General features: G+C 39.3%; 2 protein-coding genes across 7 annotated transcripts in view; both read left to right on the top strand.

Annotated features, from left to right (window-relative positions):
* The window catches only part of nup58 (nucleoporin 58), a 34,384-nt gene extending 22,101 nt beyond the window's left edge, over positions 1–12,283 (top strand). For 2 of the 3 annotated variants that reach the window (XM_061805038.1, XM_061805039.1), the window contains 4 exons: positions 491–692; positions 6,402–6,485; positions 6,890–6,985; positions 11,216–12,283. In XM_061805038.1, coding sequence (XP_061661022.1) covers positions 491–692; positions 6,402–6,485; positions 6,890–6,985; positions 11,216–11,385 — 552 coding nt within the window. In that variant the 3' untranslated portion in view covers positions 11,386–12,283. The remainder of the gene's footprint in view (positions 1–490; positions 693–6,401; positions 6,486–6,889; positions 6,986–11,215) is intronic. The other variant, XM_061805040.1, reaches the window with a different exon arrangement.
* Positions 12,284–12,425: 142 nt separating this feature from the next.
* On the top strand, positions 12,426–22,241 carry ropn1l (rhophilin associated tail protein 1-like). Of its 4 annotated transcripts, none has more exons than XM_061805877.1 (6): positions 12,426–12,625; positions 13,106–13,238; positions 13,722–13,845; positions 17,169–17,330; positions 17,775–17,950; positions 21,684–22,241. In XM_061805877.1, exons 2-6 carry the CDS (start codon positions 13,108–13,110, stop codon positions 21,763–21,765), a joined length of 675 nt encoding a protein of 224 aa, XP_061661861.1. In that variant the 5' UTR covers positions 12,426–12,625; positions 13,106–13,107; the 3' UTR covers positions 21,766–22,241. The 4 variants fall into 4 exon arrangements, with proteins under 4 accessions (XP_061661861.1, XP_061661865.1, XP_061661864.1 ...); XM_061805881.1 differs by having other exon boundaries at positions 17,784–17,950; XM_061805880.1 differs by lacking the exon at positions 12,426–12,625 and adding an exon at positions 12,783–12,912.
* Positions 22,242–22,767: the final 526 nt, after the last annotated feature.

The following is a 22,767-nucleotide window of genomic DNA, read 5'->3' on the forward strand; positions in this document are numbered from 1 at the left end:
TGAAACGTTCAAAATGCATCCACTCACAATGTGTTTTGGTCAAATTCCTGTTTTACTGTCAAGGAACAGTTTTCCCATAGCAAATTAGTGTAATTCATTCTAGGCCATTGTAAAATCTTAACTATACAAGCAGTATTTTAACTATCTTAAGTAATGAAACTGGAATTTTGTTACATTGTAAAATGACTGCATGTATTGTATTGTTTAGTGAATAAGACCGCTTACAGTGTACTGAGCAGCGAGCTTTCGTCTTATGTTTTCTTCCAGTTCTGTGATGGTGTCACAAAGAAAAACCCTTGTGGATTTGAACATATTGATTCTGACTAAGCTGAATTTCCTTAAGTCATGTGATGTCACACATGATTTATGAACTTTTGAGAAAACCAGGTGGAACCTAAACTTTTTTTCACTACTCAGCAGCCCGAGTACCACTAAATTTTCAAGTTTTGTAAATATAAATATCTGCTTTTTATTTTGTCTTGTATTTTAGATCTTGAAACACCAGTACCTCTCCTACCGCCGGGCATTTTTGGAGGACTCAACTGATGTCTTTGAGTCCAAACGGGAGTCGAACAGGAAGTGGCAGAGCACGCCGCGAGTGACAACTGGTCCGGCTCCGTTCTCAAGTGTGCCAAATGCTGCAGCAGTTGCCATGGCAGCCACACTGACCCAGCAACAGCAGCCAACTCCAGGTCTGACTGCCTACAAGTTTTAGAAACTTCACCTAGTTTGGAGGGTTGAAAAGAATACAATTTAGTTGATATACTTCAAACTGATATTGGTGTAGGAAGAAAGGAGGAAATGAGGATAAGAAGAAAAAGTTTTAGAGCTCATGCTTGTCTATTTGTAGGAAATACATGAAGAGGAAAGGGAAGGAGAAATAAAACTTTCTCTTAAGAGGAAATAGTTTTCTGCCTTACAATCACATGTCTGATGCATCACTTTATGGGCTAGATCTATTTATTTATTGCGCCTTACTGTACAATACTATTAATTGGATATTAATTTCAGCACAAATTGGTATTGAACTGACATTGAGCCTGCCAAATCAGTATTATTACCATTAGTGATGTGAATAAGGATTAAAAAATTTTTTGCATATTTTGTCACACTAAACAAATTTAAATATCAGTTGGAAAAAAACACAAACCCAAAATGCAGTTTTTAAATATTTTTTTATTTTTGAAGAATCCAAACCTATTTGGCCCTGTGTGGGGAAAAAAAATTAATATACCTTGAACCTAATAACTGGTTAGGCCACTCTATGCCGCAAAAACGGCAATCAAACGTTTGTGATAACTTGCAGTGAATCTCTTAATGTGTGTGGTCTGGAGGAGTTTTGGCTCATTCCATTTTTGCAGAATTGTTGTAATTCAGCCACAATGAAGATTTTTTGAGCACGAACCGCCTTTTAAGGAGATGGCCAAATTGAGATGAGCCTTAATGTTCTTTTTGCTCAGCAGTGGTTTTTGTCTTGAAACTGTGCCAGTCTCTTTCTAATGGTGGTGTCATGAACACTGACCTTAACTAAGGCAAATGAGGCCTACAGTTCTTTGAATGTTATTGTGCGGACTTTTGTGACCTCTTGGATGAATAATTCCTGCGCTCTGGTGGTATTTTTGTCAGATGCCCTCTCCTAGGAAGGTTCAGCACTGTTCTATGTTTTCAGCATTTGTGGATAATGGCTCTCACTGTGGTTCACAGGAGTCCCAAAGCTTTAGAAATGGCTTTGTAGTCTTTTCCACACCGATAGAGCTCCATTAGTTTTTCTCATTTGTTTCCAAATGTCTTCAGATTTCGGCATGATGTCTAGATTTTGAGTATCCTTTGGTGTACTTCATTTTGTCAGCCAGGTCCTATTTAAGTAGTTTCTTGATTGAGAACCGCTGTGGCAGTACCAGGCATGGCTGTGGCTAGAGGAATTCAACTCAGTTATGTTAAACCAGGTGTGTTTTAATGTGGGGTGGGGTGGAGAGTAAATCACTTTTTTTCCACAGAGCCATGCAGGTTTGATGGGAAAATATTTAAGTTACAAGCATGCAAGAAAATACAAATCAAGAGTGGGGAAAAAGTTTCACACCACTTTATTTGAGTTGTTGACACTATGTGATACTAATGAGTAAATATGGATGTAAACTCCGCACTGTGTGTGAGCTGCTTTAGTTAAATTTTCCCCCATCTGATTTCTCACTGACACGACTCATTTTTATACAGCTCTTGATTGTTTAAATGTAGGCTAATTTTTTCTATATCCTGCTGTAAAAAATATGGTGATTCTGAAGAATGCATATTCTGCTGTACAGGATCTGGCAAGTAATAGGTGACTCTCAAATTAAAAAAAATAATGATAATAAATCCTCATTTACAAAAAGTATTACCTTGTATATATTAGTTTTTTTCATTAGCAATGTTGCCACACTATGTCAGTCTTCATTTTCCACTTAACAGTTAAAATATCACACAGTATGTCACGATTCAAACTAATAGCCAGGATAGACATAACTACAAACATACATGGGACTTATATCTGAAACAGAAATAAGTACAAACATACATGGGACTTATATCTGAAACAGAAATAACCCAGTAGTAACCTAAAACACTATCATGTTTACACACATTGTTCCACTAGCTGACCACTTCATAGTAGAACCTCACAAGTGAATCTACTTTCAGCTTTCAGTACATCAAGGCACACTAGTGTATGTTTGTACGAATTTATCTTGTGGATATAACCTACATATGGTAAAGAGTCCCGCAATCAGGGTGCAGGTTCGAGAGCAATATTCCACTTTGGAGGGTTTCTGTAGCAGCAGGCTTTGTTCATTGGTTAGATGGTAGAGTTAGTTTTCAAATCTTTGCAACCAAAGCTTACGTGTTCCAGAGAATAACTTAATGGTCTAACCGCAACTAAACTATTTTGTTCAACGATTTGTATGAACAGTAACATACCTTTTAGTACAAATTTCTTTCATCTTTTTTTTTCTGTTTATAATCTGTTAGAGCCCTTTGAGCTCTGGATTGGTCATGTAAAATATAACCTTTTTCTTTATTATTCTCGTGTGGCTATCTATGGAGGGCTAGGAGCAACGAAACATGATATAAAATATTGTATTATTTCTCTATTTTTAATTTCATGGCTAGTACAGGAGCAAAAAGACATGTTTAGAATATTCCATTGTATGGGTTTTTGAGCAACGTATGATGCCTTCCAAGCAATGTTCTTTTCAGCAATGTCTTATTTTAACAATGCCAAGCCACTTTATTTCATAACAGCATAGCTTCGTAGGAAAGGTGCAAATACTAGACTGGTATGTTAGCAGTCAAGACCTCTCCCAAGTACAAAGCTTCACAAATTTATGTTCAAGGTTCCCAAACGCTTAAGTGATAAAAGGAAAGGTAACACAGTGAGACATGCCAGTTTATTGGGACTTGTTGCTGGCATCAAATTCAAAATGAGTGAATACCAGGATTTGCAACACACACAAATATGTTTTGTCAAACAAATTAGCACATTCAATGGACCTTTCCGACTGGGGATCTTCAGCTCCGCCCGCCTTAGCTACAGTTGCCATGCTCCACAATCTTCCAAAATGGCGACTGAACACAACTGGGTCCTCTATCGCGTGTTCCATATAATATTGGGGTATGTCTTCCGCAAGCTTTAATCCATCGGAGACATTTTGCCAACTGTGTTTTAGGCTTTGGAAAATTAATCAACTGGTGGCCCCTTGTAACCTAGCAGGATATCTTTCGTCAGAATTGCATGTTCCCCAAGTGTACCTGAGGACCATTTTCTTCCTAACATTAACTTTTCAAAATGCACACTACCGACAAATAGTGTTGTTTGTGGGACATGGCTGGGGGGGGGGGGGGTTTAGCAGGACAAACCAGGGGTTAAGACAATGCGGCCATCTGATTGGGTGTAATTGTACAAGTGATTGACATGTCGGAAAGGTCCATTGAATATAGAAAAGGATTTTCAAATCATTGTTTTACACAAAGGCCTAATTTGGGGGTTTGCAAAAAAAAAAAAAAGGATGACAATAGAAATGAGCTGGTATTTAGTTTTTAGAAATTTTGATTGACAAAAGCCTCTGAAATTGACATTGTTACACATCTATGTGAAGGCAGAATTGCAGTTATATAGGTGGATAGAAATAGGTACTATTTCATTAGTTTCGAAAGGGATATATCCCGCCTTTGTTGGATTCTGTCTTTTTGATGTGCCACTTTTGGAGGATCACTACATGAAAGTCTTTTAGTATGTGTGATGCTATTTTTGGTGTTGGGCATGTTGCTTTATGAAGTCAATACATCTATTTGTCCCCTGTTAGCAAACGGGAATTTCAAGCAATATTCTGATACAGTTATGGCGACTGTACAGTTTTGTGGAATGCAGCATGAGTTATCATTTTCGACTCATCTAATTTCTTTGGACTGATCTGAGTATTCAGTATTTATTGACTTATTGGTTTGCATGTGAGATGGCATCACTGGTGCTGGCCCAAAGCTGCTGTACATTTGTGCCACCATGTGTAAAAGTCAAATGTGCCAAATGACTCAGGGCAACTAACAAAAGCCGTTTTCTTGGCTAAATTGTGAAAAACGGTTGTTTTACATTTACTTAGCACTAGCTTGAAATTGAGAGAAGTTATGGTTCTGAACCATTGAAATTTCACCTTCAACAATAATTAAATGTGGTGCATTGTCTTCATTTTAAATAGATATGGTTGGGTCAATACTTTCACATAAGGGCTACAGGATCATTTTACATTCTCAAATAAATGTGTATAAAGTTTTGAAGCTTGAAATCAATGTAATGATGTAGTTGTTGGCATTCAGCGAAGTCTGGACACTGATTTAAGTAATTTTTTTTTTTTTTAAATTGAATTATCGTTACCTTTTTAACATGCATCTTCTACACCTGTACTTGGCCCGACAATTACACTGGTTGTATTAGTGGTAACACTGTTTGGTACTTGAACTCAGTCATTGCCAATAAGAATACAGTACATCTCAGAGTGTCTGTTCTTTTTGGCTGTTCCAGACTGTTCAGAATGTTCCTATTCTTTTATTCTTCATCTCCTTTTTTACTACCTTTCTCTATGTGGCTTCATAGAGGCCTGAGTCAATTGACAAGAGCTGTTGACACATTTTAAGAGAAATGTGCATGAACTACACACAAGACAGGCAACATAATTTGTAAGTAAATCCTGGTAAAATCAATCTTTTCTTTGGTTTAAATTGCTGGTTTAGATAACCTGCAACTACTTCCTTTCTAACGTATCACTGACTAGAGTTTTAGAAGTTTACAGTGACGGGCAACCCTGAAATGCCAAATCCTGGTGTCTTATCTAATATTTCAGTGCTTTGACTTGTATTTAAACTTATATAACCAATGCCTGTTGATACAGTATATTTAATATATAATATGGTGTGCCTTTTTAAACTATATTCAATAATGGTGTGATGCTTTTTTTTTAACAGAAGCTAGTTCATTCACTCTGAAATCTTGAATCTTTGGAAACTTGTCAAATGCAGTAGCAGTTAATTATTACCAATTATGTTCTAAACTTGTGTGTCTGTAAATTGAGTTGCATATTAAATTGACAATAAAATTTTTTTTAAACAAAGAAACAGTTGTCCTTGTTTATTTTCAACTGAAGCTAATTTTTTATTATATTTTGCTACCATAACAGAGCAAGAGAGAGAGTGGGGGGGAGACAAGTTTTGGAGTGAAAGAACTAGCCGCTTTTTTTCACATCAAGAAATTTAATCATACTGGTGATTTCTTTAGCAATTGTAAACTCGAGTGGAACTTCCAAAGTCGCTCCAAGAGAAAATTCTTGCTAAATCTTCTGGGGTGGTGGATGGGCCACAGATCAGAGTTGAGTTGAGTTGTGTTTTAAGAATGTTTAAGACTTCTGTTGAGTTTATGATGTCACCACAGTGGGTGTGATAGTGATGGCAAAGCAAAAAAAGCGTGAAATTAACAATTCCAAATCAATTATATGCTGACATTAATTTGCACAATGGTTAATGACCTGAATGTGAACTACCAGAGAAGCTTGTTAAACGGCATCTTCAGAGGATATAAAATGACATATTTACATGTTTTAACACCAAATTTCACATGCTAAGTAATGTTACTGAAAAATCCACTCCTTTTATAGTGGAGAATCAATCACTCGGTGTAATGGGAAAGGTTGAACTTTGGAGGTTCCACTTTGTGTGCATACCCTTTTAGAATAAAATAGAAACATATGAGTTGATTCATGATTGTCATCAATGGCTAATTCAGTCGAGTATTTTTGTATTATTAATTTTGGTAAGTCGGGTAAGACGTTTTGTCTGTCAAAAAGTGTAAAAGGAGTAAAGAATCTCTCCGTGTGCCATAGGGAACCAGGCACCCTTGGGAGGAGGGTTTGGCAACCCCTTTGCCACGGCAGTGGGCACTAGTTTGGGCTCAACCACTTTGGGAGGTATTTAAGCTTTTTTTGCACCACTCCCCACCCCTCCAAACGTTTGATACCATCTAAGCGAGGTAGCGTTGACTGTTGAGTCTGAGCCTGGCTTTTCACTTTCACCTTTGTGTATTATGTGTGTTCACACCACCAGGAACCTGCTCATATTCTTGTGCATATTTGGCAGCTTTGGACTGTCCTCTATTCTAAAAGCATGCCCCACACAATGTGAAAAAGAATAACCTGAAATGGAAAGTGGTCTGAATGCACATCCAGAGGAATCTGTTCTCTTTTCCTTCTTTTGACCTTTGCTTTGCCATGCGGTGTGATGTCAATACATTCCATATTAGCTCACTCAAGATCACCAAATTAAAGCTCTGCTCCAGGGTCTGACTGACTCCCGTTGTCTCACTCTCCCACAGGTTTTGGTGCAAGGCCAGGATTTGGTGGGGTGGGGACTGGGGGTACTTCTTTTGCCTTCTCCACCACTAAGCCCACAGGAGGCAGTCTGAGTGCAGGTACATGTGGATTGTAACTCCTCATGCATGATTCGTGAGCATGAAAGACTCAGGCTGTGTGAGCGTGTGTGCGCGCGATTGAGGTGTAGTTTTTAAAATTCTGGATCACCGAGTGCTTAGTGCTTTTCAGTGCTTAAATTGAATTGTTTGGAAAAAACTTTGTATACAGTGCTTTGTGCTTAAAATGACAACTTTTTATCAGCTAATAGCTGGTTGAATTCTGTAATTCATATACTGAAAATGAACTATGAAAATGTTTGGCTTTTTTTCGTTTTACCACTGCAATTACAAAACAGTCTATAGCACAATGCCATCTCTTAAGCAATTTGAGTATGTATAAATAATATCCTCTGCCCTATAAATATCACCATGTCTTCATTAAGAATTATCTCTGGATTGCACTAAAATGTTCATTGAAGACCATTAGTGTAGGCGTGAACATACGGTATTCCTCAAATTGTTGCCCCCATCCTAATATAAGCCTATGCCAATTCGCTAGGTATTCAGTCCTCTTGAATGAATAAACATGACCTAAAATAAACATGATCCTTACCTTGTTGCCATTAGGCATTCAGACCGATTTATAGAAGTGGTTTTGATATTGTGATAGATCACAATATTCCAGTCCAATCTACTACAAGCCATTTTCTGAGCCACTTATCCTCACAAGGGTCTTTGAGAATGCTGGAGCCTTTCCCAGCGGGCAGGAGGCGGGGTACACCCTGAACTGGTTACCAGCCAATCGCAGGGCACATAGAGACAAACAGCCGCACTCACAATTACACCTTGGGGCAATTTAGAGGGTCCAATTAATGTTGCATGTTTTTGAGATGTGGCAGGAATCCGGAGTGCCCGAAGAAAACCCACGAAGGCACGGGGAGGACATGCAAACTCTCCACAGGGAGGGCTGGGATTGAACCCGGGTCCTCAGAAGTGTGAGGCCAACGCTTTCCAGCTGATCCACCGTGCCTCTCACAGCCATGTAACTTCTTATTGAAGAGGCTCCTCTGTCCTCCACTCGTTATCTGAATTTATGCCCCCTGTTTGAACCGTACAAAAGGCACCTGTCGGCAATTTCAAACAGTTCATTCCAAACTCGACTGTGGCCAAGAAAAGATCTGGACACCAGAAACAAAATTGTTGACCTACACCAGGCTGGGAAGACTGAATCTGCTATAGATAAGCAGCTTGGTGTGAGGAAATAAACTCTGGGCAATTTTTGAAAATAGAAGACATACAAGACCACTGATAATCGCCCTCGATCTGGGGCTCCATGTAAGGTCACCCTCTGGGGTCAAACTAATCACAACTGTGAGCAAAAATCCCAGACCACTCAGGGGCACTTAATAAATGTTCTGCAGAGAGCTAGGACCAAAGTAATAAAGGAAACAAATCAGTAACACACGACGCCGCCAGGGACTCAAATCTTCCAGTGCCAGAAATGTCCCACCTTTTTAAGCCAGTACATCTCCAGCCCTGTCTGAAATTTTCTGGAGAACATTTGGATGATCCAGAAGAGGACTGGTCAGATGAAACCAATATTGAATCTTTTAGTAGAAACTCAACTTGTCTTGTTCGGAGGTGAAAGAATGCTGAGTTGCATCCAAAGAACACCATATGTACTGTGATGCACTAGTGAAAACATGGTTTGGTGCTGTTTTTCTACAGTGAGACCATATTGAATGAGCCGTGTAAAGGAAAGAATGGGCGATGTGTCATGACAATTTGAATGAAAACCTTCCATCAGCAAGGCCATTGAAGATGAAACGTGGCTGGGTCCTTCAGGACTATAATGATCCCAATGGCACCACATGAGCAACAAAGGAGTGGCTTTGTAAGGAGTTTTTCAAGGTCCTGTAGTGGCCGAACCAGTCTCCAGATCGCAGAGAAATCTTTAGAGGGGAGGTGAAAGTCTATGTTGCCCAGTGACTGCCCCAAACCATCACCGCTCTAGAAGAGATCTGCATAGAGCAATGGGCCAAAATACCAGTAACAGTGTGTGAATACCCAAGAGAAACGAGAAAATGCTTCACCTCTGTCATTGCCAGCAAAGAGCATTTAATCAGAGTAGTATTAAGATGGATGTTTGTTTTTTGACCAAATATTTATCCACCTTAATTTGCTAATAAGCGAGGTATATTTATGATGAAAATTACAACCCTCTCTCATCTTTTGATGTGGAAGAAGTCACACAATTCTTGGCTGACAAAATACTTTTTTGAATGTTGATTTGTGCAAGATGATTCAGAAAAAAATACGAGAAGAACGTTCGGTTTGTTCAGAATACACAAAGCCTGACAATAAAAAAACAAACCTGCATTGAGACAATTTTTTTGTTGAAAATGGCAGATAACACAATACGTCACAGCCGTCAAAAAGTCGTACAAGTTAAATAATTTTACATGCCTACCTACGTACATACCTATACAGCGATCCACAACAAATAATTACTGGAAAGCTACAATCAGCAATTTCAATGTACCTTGGTACCTCTACTTACAAATGTTACAAAACGCCTCCTCGGAAAAATATTCTCTAGTTACGAAAGAAAATTCAGGATACAAAAGGCAGAAATAGGTGCTGGATTCGCAGCCCCCAAATTCCACCAAATGTAAACATCCTGTACCTTGGTTTGTGTAGCGCAGTAGAGCAACCCGCGAACATCTTGGTGGACACCAACAGTAAGGCATGCCGTCAAGCTGAAGGAGTTCTATCGGGCATTTTTGGCCTCTGGAACTCCTGAGGCAGCTGATAGGTACTGGCTGGTCAGGGGGAATGCAGGTTTGGTGATCGCTGAGGCAAAAACCCGGGCATGGGAGGAGTTCAGTAAGGCCATGGAAAACAACATCAAAACAGCTTCAAGGAAATTCTGGTTCACCATCCGGCGTCTCAGGAGAGGGAAGCAGTGCACCATCACCACTGTATATAGTGACTATGGGGCACTGCTGACCTCAACTCAACGTTGTGAGTCGGTGGGGAGAATACTTTGAAGACCTCAATTCCACTGGCACACTTTTCCATCAGGAAGCAGAGTCTGTGTTCCCTGAGGCAGGGGGTTCTGTCTCTGAGATTGATGTCAACAAGGTGGTTCAAGACTTCCCCAGTGGCAGGGCCCCGGTGGTGGGTGAGATTCCCCCAAGTTCACATCCCTCTACAATATCACGTGGACATCTGGAACAGTGACTCTGGATTGGCAGACTGGGGTAGTGATCCCCCTTTTTAAGAAGGGGTCTGGAGGGTGTGTTCCAACAACAGTGGATCACACATTTTCACATTTCTTACTGCCTCGGGAGAGCCAGGGCCATCGTGAAGGACGCCCACCACCCGGGTTTCTCCCTGTTTACCCTACTGCCATTGGGCAGATGGTATAGAACCATCAAAACCATGACAAATGGACTGAAAAACATCTTATTTCAAACTGGTGTTAGAGCCCTAAACAATCACTGTAATGTATGAAATATACCAATGCAACAACTCCAGAATTCAATATCTACCCTGCAGTAACTCACAATGTCCAATATTCAGTTCGCCTGGATCTTTTGTCAACATATGCCCAGAATGTGTTTCTTGAATGTGCCTATTTATTGCACTTTTAATTTAAATTTTCAACCCTGATCCTAATTGTTTTTTTTTTCTTTTTTTTAATCTTTTCTTTTTTTATCTTTGTCTTTGGATGAAATGGTTTGCACCTGATTTTTTTTTTTTTTTTATTGCACTTGTTGCAATGACAATCTGAATCTTTGACACCCTCCACAGGTAGTCGTTGGACAACTCTTGATTATTCTTTGCACTCCTCTGTTGGAAATTTTCCAAGGGCCTGATCGAGTTAAATCTATGGCGGTATGATTGCCTTTGTACTTAGGTATTATGGCCCCAACCGTCCTCACTGTGGAACATTCAGAATCATAGATATGTGCCAGGAAACCAATGCCATTGTTTTTTTTTTTGCATTAATTCCTTTGTGATAGATAGTTTAGAGACAGCTCTCTGGTCTTATCCATCATGAGATGTCTTGACTCACACCTTGGCAGTGAGTCTTTTCTTTTAGGCCATCAATTAAGATTGAACCAGCCTTACTTGTTCGAGAGAGAGTTAGAGAAGTTTTTAGATTTTAAAATTGGGGCTTCCTCTCTACCTGGTGAATACCTGGTGAAATGTTTTCTTAAAAGCTTCACATTTTATTTTTTTTTTTTAGCGTAATTTTTTACATTCTCTGTTTGCTTTTTCCAGGTTTTGGCGGTAGTAACACCTCTGGCTTTAACTTCAGCAACCCTGGCATTAACCCCTCAGCCGGACTTACCTTTGGCGTGTCCAACCCGCCTGCTGCCGGCTTCGGCACCGGGGCACCCCTGCTGCAGCTCAAGAAGCCCCCTGCTGGTAATAAACGGGGCAAAAGATAGAAGGAAGAAAAGACCCAAAGAACAAAGAAGCTTGTGATTGAGCATTTTTCAAGTTTGGGTGTTGTTACTTTCTTTTTTCTTTTCATTTTTTTTAGCCTACTTTCCCAAAAGCATACAATCACTGGACAAACTTTCGGGATGCTGGTCTGGGATTTCCTGTCCATTATTGTTCGCTCCCTTCCATTCCATTTGATTATAGCCTACCAGGTCATCAGGCTAATAGGTGTGCTTGATACCAAATATGCTGCACATTTGTAATCACAAGAACATCTGGTTAATTATTTATATGAAGATTTGTCTGTTATCAAGGACCAAAACCATTTTAGACATTGCCTTTAAGTGTTCTATGTGAACTTACACCCCTTTGGTTTTGGTATGCTCCGGCTGTCTCACCTTGACAAATTTTAGACAAACATTGATAACTTTGCCCCAAAGTTCCGTCCAGAAAATTGAGTTAGGGTTTATAGAAACAGTCCTAATAGTTGGCCACCTAAAAGTCTGGACTGGCATATTTTTATTTTTATAACAGAAGGATATAACATAAAGGATGAAAGGCATGATAGTGAGTCTTGGTAACTTTTTTTTTTTTTGCTTCGACATACCAATTTGTCATTTCAGTTATGTGCTTGGCTGTGTATTCCAAGATCATTCAAATGTTTTAGATTAACTGTACCAAGATGTCATACTAAACTTTAGTCCCAAAATGGACTGCTAATGTGCATGCATCCACTTGAATTGTTTTTCTTTCTTTTTTTTTTGTCAACGATTACTGGTTGTTGTACTTTTATTTTATAATCACTATCTGTACAACTATTTTCAAAAAGTTGTTTGATAAACTTTCATATATGATGTGCCTGTTTATGGCATCACTTCAATAAATGTTTCCTAGAATCATGAATTCACTTGAAAGTTTCACTTTGCTTCACTTTTAGATACACCGAGCAGTCTGAATACACAAAAGCCTTTTAAAAGTTATTGAAGTGCATAATTGATTAAACGTGTCAAGTCCATATTACTCAAAATTGGAAGTCTGTTTGAAAGCTGCAGTACTCACCTTGCCAGCAGGGGGCGACGTTGTGCCGTGCTAAACCCAGCAAGAAGCGCACAGCGTGGACCGTCGCCTGGCAACTGCTTGAACTAAGAGTTGGCTGAGCTTGCCAAAACACGTTCTTTCACTTATTTGAAACATTTTGAAACGTTTAGTTGTTGTCTTGTCAATATTTCCCGTTAAACAGCACAGGTAATGTATCCGCCCCCACATTTTCCATATTAAAACGTTTAGTTATATTTTAGTACTTCCTGAGAGCTTTTTTAGTCTGCCGTGTCTGTAACTGAGCTGACAGCCTTACGAAATTTATACTTAAAAGTGCTTTGTCTTTTATTGTCGCGAGTTAAACTTGTCTTTAAATTGCTAATACGGTCTTTGAAGGTACATTTGTTAAGCCGTCTGCTTATTATCAATCATCAGGGTTAATCAAGATGGCCAGACGCGTATATGACCTCACTGACGAAATATTGTTTATCAAGGTATTTGCATTACTGAATAAAAGTAGTGCATTACGTCATAACGCGGCTGTCTACATGCCTTCTTAACTGAGTCTACTGCTCTCCATCCCCTCGTTGCATTTGTCTCCTATCTAGCAGCACAACGCTTTAATTGCATGAGTGTTGTGTTAGCTTGTGGTGGTCGTTGTTCATTGAAACGCGTTTGGTTTTGCAGCCATGCCTCCTCCAGAGACGATGTTCTGTTCCCAGCAAATCAACATCCCGACGGGACTGCCAGAAGTTCTCAAGAACTTCACTAAAGCAGCCATCCGAACTCAGCCCAAAGACCTGCTGGTGTGGTCTGCAGCGTGAGTTCACGTTCAATCACCGCAATGTTTGATTTGAGTGTGTGTCTCCATACAGACTCTCTACATTCAGTATTATTGCACCCAGAAAAAAGGCTATTTTTGACCCGTGCATCTCATATTTGCATTGATTGGCTTAATTGGATCCCGGGAGCTTCCTTGTCACTGCACATCCGACTTCCCTCCACAACTGAGAGAGCTAGAAAGAATATTAATGAATATGGGGAACCCCTCTGGTCTCTAAGTGGCCAGTGAAGCTTGGCTGTGTTGACAGGAATTAAAATGAGTCGTACAGTGAAAACAAAACAATTGTAATGTGTCGTGGGCTAGTGCTAATATGTGTGTACAATATCGGTCACTAAGAGTTGTGTTTTAGTCTCTTGACATACATTACAACAACTTTTGGCCTCATTTACAATTTATCTGATCCCATGCAGTATTTGCAATTGGTCATTCTTGTACTAATCACATGCCAATTTTTGATAGCTATTTCGAAGCACTGGCTAAAGGTGAGACTCTGCCAGTCAAGGAGAGGCTCGAGATGAATTTTGGCAACCAGAATAATGATGCTATGCTGACTCCAGGTCTGCTAAAGACTCTCCACAAACAGGTAGCTTTATATTAAGTTTACAAATGCACTGATGAAAGTTTTTTTTTTTTAAAAAACAAGGTAAAAATATCAATTTTCCAAGGTTTTTATTATTGACTATGTGGTTTTACTGACCATATTTCAGAATTTAATCTTTACTGCAGTGACATTAATTTTGCATTTGCATCATTCAGGCCATAATGTAGTCTGAAATAATATTTGTTTTTATTCACCACAATACACATTATATTACATGACTGTACTGTATATGACTTTGTTTTCGAACTGAAAACAAAATTTTTGAAAAAAAAACAAATGTCAAGGTGCATCCCTTTTGTTTGAAAGCAATGCCATTTTTTAACTCATTATTTTAATTCAATCTTTTCACAAATGTTAGTGGAAAATTATGAATACAATATTGAATACAGTGTGCCCCTGCCTGTTCATGGTTCACTGTTCGCGTTTTGGTCTCCAAGTTTTATTTTGTTATTTAAATGTACCATATTTTCACAATGATGTCTTAAATTCTCTTGAAAATTGACAAGCCACATTAGACATGCCTTACAATGTGGTGCACGTTATGTGCACATTGAGTTCTAACATTTCCAAACGTTGTTGCGTAACTTGTTCAAGAAAGTACACTTAAACACACTGGTTACACCACAGGTGTCAAAGTAACAGCCCGGGGGCCAGATCTGGCCCGCGACATGATTCTATATGGCCCGCAAAAGCAAATCACGTGTGACAGCTTATTGTGAAAATCTGTCCAAAAAATTCAAATTATCATATCATAAATGATAATGTTGAGATGTAAGCATTTTTGTGATACCAAAGCCTGACTCTAACCTGAACAATGGTTGAAAAACCTATTACCCTCAACTTCTGATTCCAAAAATAGTTCATGAATTTCATGTGTTCACACAAGTAAACATGAAGATTACTTTGCCCTGCATGCTACCTTTGTAGGCAGGTGATTGCTGACAATGTTGTACACACTCACGGTGTCACATTGAAATTAAAATAATCACGCCACAGCAAACAGAATAGCATAACTAGCAAGTAATAAAACTGATGGAAAAAAATGACTCAAGAAATAATTGACTACAGTGAAGAAAGTAAATATTTGAACACCCTGCTATATTGCAAGTTCTCCCACTTAGAAATCATGAAGGGGTCTGAAATTTTCATCGTAGGTGCATGTCCACTGAGAGAGAGATAATCTAAAAAGAAAAATGCTGCAAATAAGGATTTGAACACCTGAGAAAACCAATTTTAATATTTGGTACAGTACCCTTTGTTTGCAATTACAGAGGTAAAACGTTTCCTGTAGTTGTTCACCAGGTTTGCACACACTGCAGGAGGGATTTTGGCCCACTCTTCCACACAGATCTTCTCCAGATCAGACAGGTTTCTAGTGCTGTTGCTGAGAAACACGGAGTTTCAGCTCCCTCCAAATATTTTCAATTGGGTTTAGGTCTGGAGACTGGCTGTGTGCTTCGGGTCATTCTCATGTTGAAAGACCCAGCCACGAGCCATCTTCAATGCCCTGACTGAGGGGAAAGAGGTTGTTCCCCAAAATCAAAACAATACATGGATGGCTGCAGTCCTCCTCTCCTTCATACAGTGTTGTCGTCCTGTCCCATATGCAGAAAAACACCCCAAAGCATGATGCTACCACCCCCATGCTTCACAGTAGGGATGGTGTTCTTGGGATGGAACTCATCATTCGTCTTTCTCCAAACACGGTTAGTGGAATTATGAGCAAAAACTTCCATTTTGGTCTCACCTGACCACAAAACCTTCTCCCATGACTCCTGTCTATCATCCAAACGGTCATTGGCAAACTTAAGACGGGGCTTGGCATGGGCTGGTTTTAGCAGGGGAACCTTCCGTGCCATGCATTATTTCAAACCATGACGTCTTAGTGAACTACCAACAGTCACCTTGGAAACGGTGGCCCCAGCTCTTTTCAGGTCATTGACCAAGTCCTGTCGTGTAGTCACGGGCTGATTCCTCACTTTTCTAAGGATCATTATGAGGTGATATCATGCATGAGGCTCCATTCTGACTGAGATTGACCGTCATGTTTAGCTTCTTGCATTTTCTAATAATTGCTCCAACTGTGGACCTTTTTTCACCAAGCCGCTTGGCAATTTCTCAATAGCCCTTTCCAGCAGTATGGAGTTGTACAATTTTGTCTCTGGTGTCTTTGGACAGCTCTTTGGTCTTGGCCATGTTACAAGTTTGAGTCTTACTGATTGTATGGGGGCGGCAAGGTGGATCAGCTGGTAAAGCTTTGGACTCACAGTTCTGAGGACCTGGGTTTGATCCTGGTCTCGCCTGTGTGTAGTTTGGATGTTCTCCCTGTGCCTGCGTGGGCTTTCCCCGGGCACTCTGGTTTCTTAGGGTTACACATCGTTCACATCCCAAAAATGCGCAATATTCATTGGACACTCTAAATTTCCCCTCGGTGTGATCGTGAGTGTGGATGTTTGTCTCGATGTGCCCTGCGATTGGCTGGTGACCAGTACAGGCTGTACCCCGCCTCCTGATCGTTGACACCTGGGATAGGCTCCAGCACTTCCCGTGACCCTTTTGAGGATAAGCGGCAAAGAAAATGGATGGATGGATGATTGTATGGGTGGACAAGTCTCTCTATGCAGCTAACGACTTCACACAGGTGTATCTGATTCAGGATAATACATGGAGTGAAGGTGGACTTTTAAAGGCGAACTAACAGGTGTTTGAGGGTCAGAATTCTACCTGATAGACAGATGTTCAAATACTTATTTACAGCTGTATCACACAAATAAATCTTTACAAAAATTATACATTGTTATTTCTGGATTTTTCTTTTTAGATTAACTCTCTCACAGTGGACATGCACCTACGATGAAAATTTCAGACCCCTCCGTGATTTCTAAGTGGGAGAACTTGCAATATAGCAGGGTGTTCAAATACTTATTTTCTTCACTGTACATCCTTTGTGGCACTATGGAGATCCTGAGTGCCGCAAAGCACGCTGGGAGGTTTTTGAATGGCATTTTGACCTTGAAAATTACAACTGTCGAACTATAAAATGTACTGTACCGAGTACACTAACCCCAGGTTATCACACATTTAACAAAAACTTGCAAAATACTTACAGAAGAAACTGTTACAAAATAGGATCTGAACTTTTCTTCAGGAACGGCTTAATGTGTTGATTTGGATAAAGTAAATTTTCTGCTTGATAATTCCCAACATAAAAATCACAGATCATCCACAATAATCACTTGCTGTACTCCAAGATGTATTTCTATTGTTTATTATAATCATCATTTTTTTTCTCCTCCAATGTAAAGCTGTCCTCAGCGGAAACATGCAACAGAGAAGAATTGCAGGACAAATGGAAGGCGTTGTGTCTGCCCCTGGAACAGCTTGAGAACATGTTGATACTGGGCAACTTCGGCATCGTCATCAGCTGCATGGAGTTTTTTGCTCTGGGGTGCAGTGCTCTGGGAGATGTGAGATTTGTCCGTAGTTTGTGTGAAACTTACTAGAACGAGGTGTCATGGAGCACCTTTTTACTTTTTATCAGGGTCGTGAGACATCAGAAATTACTTCATACTCCCTGGTTCTATTAAATCTGTATTTCAAGCTTTAAAAGTGGCAGTCAGAGCACATCTTACCATGGGGGTATTCGATCAGGGGGTCACATTCTGCGGGCAATAAGCAACGGTAAATTTCAAGCTCAGAGAACCTTTGCGAATGATGAGTGTAATGCCAGTTGAACTGGAAGATTTAAGACCATGTTTCTCAACACTTTGACCACACGGGGCCAGTCACGCTCTGTATTCTCAATCTCGTGTGTGTGTGTGTGTGTGTGTGTGTGTGTGTGTGGTGTGTGTGTGTGTGTGTGTGTGTGTGTGTGTGTGTTCCAACCTTCTCTGTGTACTGTCTTTTACAAGTCTCTCAAGACCTCCCTCAAGGTTGCGTGTGAGATCCTGACAGAGGATGAAGAGGGGGGTGCCGCGAGGATCCCCTTTGAGATATTTTCATTGGTGTGCACCTATCTGGCTAGCCTGGACTCAGAAATGCCGCAGGGCCACATCGACAGCTTCCTCGCTAGCTTGGAGCCACAAGTGTAGGTTAATTTTGATGTTTTTCGAATGTTTGTAATGTCCCATTGGATTCTTCTCCATGTCCAAAGTTTCACATGACAGAGTGAATCCTCAAAAGTCAGGCAAGTTGAATAAATGTTCTGGAAGAAAAATCTGTTTCCAAAATCAAACAAAATCAGAAGTTTAAATCATGAAATCACCAAATCTCATCTTTTAAAAATGCAATAACACTCAGTTTTGATGGACAGTAAAATTATCAATTCTTTTGAAGGGCCGTAGAACTGCACTGCATCATACTGACACAAATACTGAAATTGGTTACCTTATTTGGTCACATGAAAATATTACAATGAGTAAAATACAGTGCAGTTTATTAATTTCAAACTACAATCACAGAATAATATATTAATCAATAACTATATTAATTAACATTAAACAGGTTAAAAACAGTCTTTGACTTTCCTGTGTTGAGTTGGTATGTTCTCCCAGTATTTATGTAGGTTTTCTCCAGGTACTCTGCTCTCATCCCATATTCTGAAATTTGACTCCCAACTCGCTTTTACCCAAATGTGGACAAATTAGCAAGATAGTAAATGAATGGATGGGTGGGGTACATTCTGCCCTTAAAAAAAAAAACACCCTATTTTTTCTGAATTTGATTAGGTGAATTATAATTTAGAACTGAGAACATTCTGACCCTGTTTGCTCCACAAGGGGCCCAGTCATTTTGGGAGTAAAGCCAGTTCCTGCGGCCTTAGATGGCGATTGTGAAATACTGTCTTGACACATCGCTTTCTCTATCTCGAGATTAAGAAACTTCTACATCAGCAGGAACAGTAGCTTGTAAAACTGAACAAAACGGCAGCGTTCCATTCATGGATTTGCCTCAAAAGTGCTCCTTCAAGCACATTACATCAAATTGCTTCCAATTACAGGTTTACATTGTCCGTCCTAGCAGGACTTTATTCACTGCTCTGCTGTAAGTCAGGTTGGAGCCTTTTAATGAGCAGCAAGAGACATATAAAGGATCTACATAAACTGTCAAATGGACTTTCCACAGTTCATTTATCATAGACGGACAGATAACCTAGCAGCTCAATGAAATGAGCCTCTCTGGAGAATACAGTAAGGTCCTGTCAAACGTTCTTTTTGTGTGGATGTGTGTATTGTGTATATACATTTGAAGCCAGAAGTTTACAAAGACTGCAAAAACAAATCAGACTAAAACTCTTCTGTTTCAGGTCAGTCAGGATCACCGAACTTTAACTTTAATTTTGTTAAATGCCACAACAAGCATTATTTGATATGAGGTCACAAGTTTACATCCACAAACAATAGTGTCTTTCAAGAACATGGAGAAGCCCTGATGCTGAGGTCATGGTTTTGAAAGCTCCTGATAAATTAGCTGGCAACATGTGACTTAATTGACGGCACACCTGGAGATGTATTTAAGCTCACACCTCAAACTGCCTCATTTTTTTAAATTTTGCGAAAATCAAAAGAAATTGGCCAGGAAATCAGAATGAATCATGGACCTCCATAAGTCTGGCTCACCCATGGGTGCAATTTCCAGGTGCTTGAAGGTGCCCTGTTCATTTCTTCAAACAATTACACACAAGTATATATGTTACGGGAATGTGCACCCATCACATCAGAAAGGAGACTGGCTCTGTGTCCCAATGGTGAACATGTTTTAGTCTGAGAGAGCGAATCAAGCCAAGAACAAAAGCTAAAAGTCTTTGTGAAGATGCTGGTTGAAGCTGGTAAGAAAGTGTCACTGTCCACAGGGAAACGAGGCAACGGACACACCTGACTCAGTTACACTAGTTCTGTCAGGAAGAAATCAGCCGGGATTCCTGTCACAAGCTTGTGGAAGGTTATCCGAAATGTTTGAGCCAAGTTATGCAGTTCAAAGGAAATGCTAGTTGATTATAAGGAAATGTATGTTTAGTTATCCTGACCTGAAACAGGAGAGGTTCAGTCTGATTTGACTTCAGACAGTCACAAAATATTTAATGTGCATCTTCCCACAGTGGATGTAAATTTATGGCTTCAACCGTAAGTAGGTGGCATTCTTTTGCATTAATCCTAATAAACAGATGGACAAATGAACACAAAGGCACCACATCACAATTTATTTTGATTTGTTAACAATTCAGCCTTATCACTTTGAGTGACACTCTATATGTATAGTCATGATGGAATTGCTAAACCAACAATACGTTGCCGCTTTTTGCACAAAGCTGTAGATAAACACTAGGCCTATTTTCAAAGGGCCTAACTTGTAACATACAGATGAAATCCATTCAAAAAAATCATGAACAAAATCTTCTATTGCAAATAGATTATTTTATTTACTTTGCAATAATTTTTTTCCCTCCCCAAAAAAACAACTTCAAGCAAGTTGTGCCATTGTTTTTAGGTTACGAAACATGACATTTTAAAGATGTGACATCATTGTAAAGATGTCAGTGGTTTCTGAACTTATTGAGTGTGGCCCCTTTTGCACAACCACCACCATTTTTTTTTTTTTTTTAAATTGCACGTCTCCAGAGATATGAAAAATTTGACAATGTCGTGCAACACATTGTGGAACAGCACGGTTTTATCGTAAAGTTTGAGCTGTCACTTTATTGGCTACAACATTTTTAGATGTTGAGACACTGGAACAACATGGTACATGAAGTCTACTACTTGGACATTTTATATCTGAATCTCTAGAGTTCTGTGTGATGCATTCTAAATTCCAAATCATTTCCAGAAGAAAATAATTTCAAGTGAATTAATTTATTCCAGAGTTCTAGGCTCAGTCTGTTGTCATAAATATGAACTCAAGCGGTTTAAAGGTCATTTGACTACAATAGTGTTCAAAATCATAGCAGTCCAATGTGACTAACCAGATTAATTCACGTTTTCAGAATATTTTTTGTTGTGACATGTCAAACAAGTTACCAGTGGATTCTCAGAAAACCGACAAGACACTTAAGCCTGTGCAATTGGGAAATTTGTTGAAAAATGAATTGATTTTGAAAATGGAATTCCGTGGTGGCACATCTTTACTGTTATTGAGCAAACTATATAAAAATGACAGAAGTTAACCACTATAAAATGAAATGTCTTTCATAAATGCCTAATCGACACGTAAGAGTGCTTGAACAGGAAGTTGTTTCCAGAGCAATACTCTAACCTAATACTGTATTGCTGGAATTGATAATCCAATATTGTTGATCATTTTACTGAGCAGCCAAACGCTTCACGTGCAGTGAGTTTCATTTGTAGTTCAGTGCTGATCAAGCTTTTCTTCATCTTCACTTGTAGCATTTTGTGGTATTGCATAAAAAAAAACAAAAGTCCTAAGAAAAAGTTGGAGGGAAATGTTAGATGCCTACTCAGGCTGGAGCCTCACAGGATACATACTGTTTTTTTTAATGCATTTTTAATGCTTTGTTTGACTTTTGTTGTGTAATTTTTTCCAAACTTCTATTTTGAAAGTATTGTCCATTCTTTGGATGAAGACAACCTGTACTTTGAAATGTGTGTCCCATTTAACATTAATGTGAAAGCGCATCTCACTTGCTTTGTTTTACTTTCACCTCTCCAAAAAAATTTTTTTTCAACTGCGTTATAAGGCATTATAACATTTATAAAATCCCAGCAACCTGGAAATTAAACCGGTGTGTTAACTTTTTATTTCCACTTTATACGTGTAAGGTTGTAATCTAAATTCATAGTCTAAAAACCAGTGTTGTGTTGCAGAAAACTACAGCACGGAATGATCAAACCCCTCGACTTCATCCATCGGGAGGATATGAAGCCGCCCTGTGACTCATCGGACTAAAGTTGAGCAGAACACTGTCATGACTTTTGAGTGTGTATTATGGAAACACCTCCCACTATAAAATGAATGTCTAGTTAGACAAAAATATATATATATTCAATTGTCGCACTGTGATTAGTAGCTGTCAGTCAAGCACAACAAGTCCTTTGTCAACCAATTGTATCCAGTCTAATATTTTTAATGGACTGATGTCGCCACCCTGGCATATTAGATGCTGACTTAATCAACGTGACAACACCATAACAACTCATTCAAAAGTTAATTGCTTATTTCCATGACTTCAATAACTCTATTGAGCTGGTGACATGATATCTATCTACACAAAGGTTTGTGTGTTTGCACGTGTGCATTAATGTCTCTCCGTCGTCCAGGTTTAAGAAAATGCTTACGATAAATGAAGCTATTTCTAACAGCTGTATTTGGAAATTGCTTTGACACACATGAACAAACAAAATAATAAAAGCAATCAAGGGTCATTTTTGTCTGACTAAAAGCGGTTCAATTGATTACTGCCAGTGGACTAATGGATTTGTCCTTTTTCAGCTATCAGCTGTACTTAATTAAATGTTTGCCCTTGCTTCTCGATAGGAAGGCCTTGCCGTTAGTTTCTTCAGAGTAAAAGCAACGAATATTTCAGGAATTTTGAAATAATCTGCACCTAATGACTTTGCTATAATGTATAAAAACTAACGATAGATTCAGCAAAGACAAGCAAATCTTTCAACACATTGATTCATCGTTTGTGCGTGTGTTTGCGTGCATGTGTGTGTGCATGCGTCTTATACAGGAGAGCTTTGTGACACCTCAGGGATGCAGCAGACGAGATGATGGGGTGGGGGGGTGTTTTTGGCTGTGGGAACAAAGGTTGGCTTTCAAGGTCGTGTTGCTCTCCGCCTCACTTCTGCTGAGAAAAAGTGATGATTCTATCTTTCAATCCATGAGCAAATGTCAAATGAAATACAAGTTACTATTTCATGTTTAGAAAACAACTGACACATTTTG

This window comes from Syngnathoides biaculeatus, chromosome 19 (assembly GCF_019802595.1).
Source record: "Syngnathoides biaculeatus isolate LvHL_M chromosome 19, ASM1980259v1, whole genome shotgun sequence".
NCBI lineage: Eukaryota > Metazoa > Chordata > Actinopteri > Syngnathiformes > Syngnathidae > Syngnathoides > Syngnathoides biaculeatus.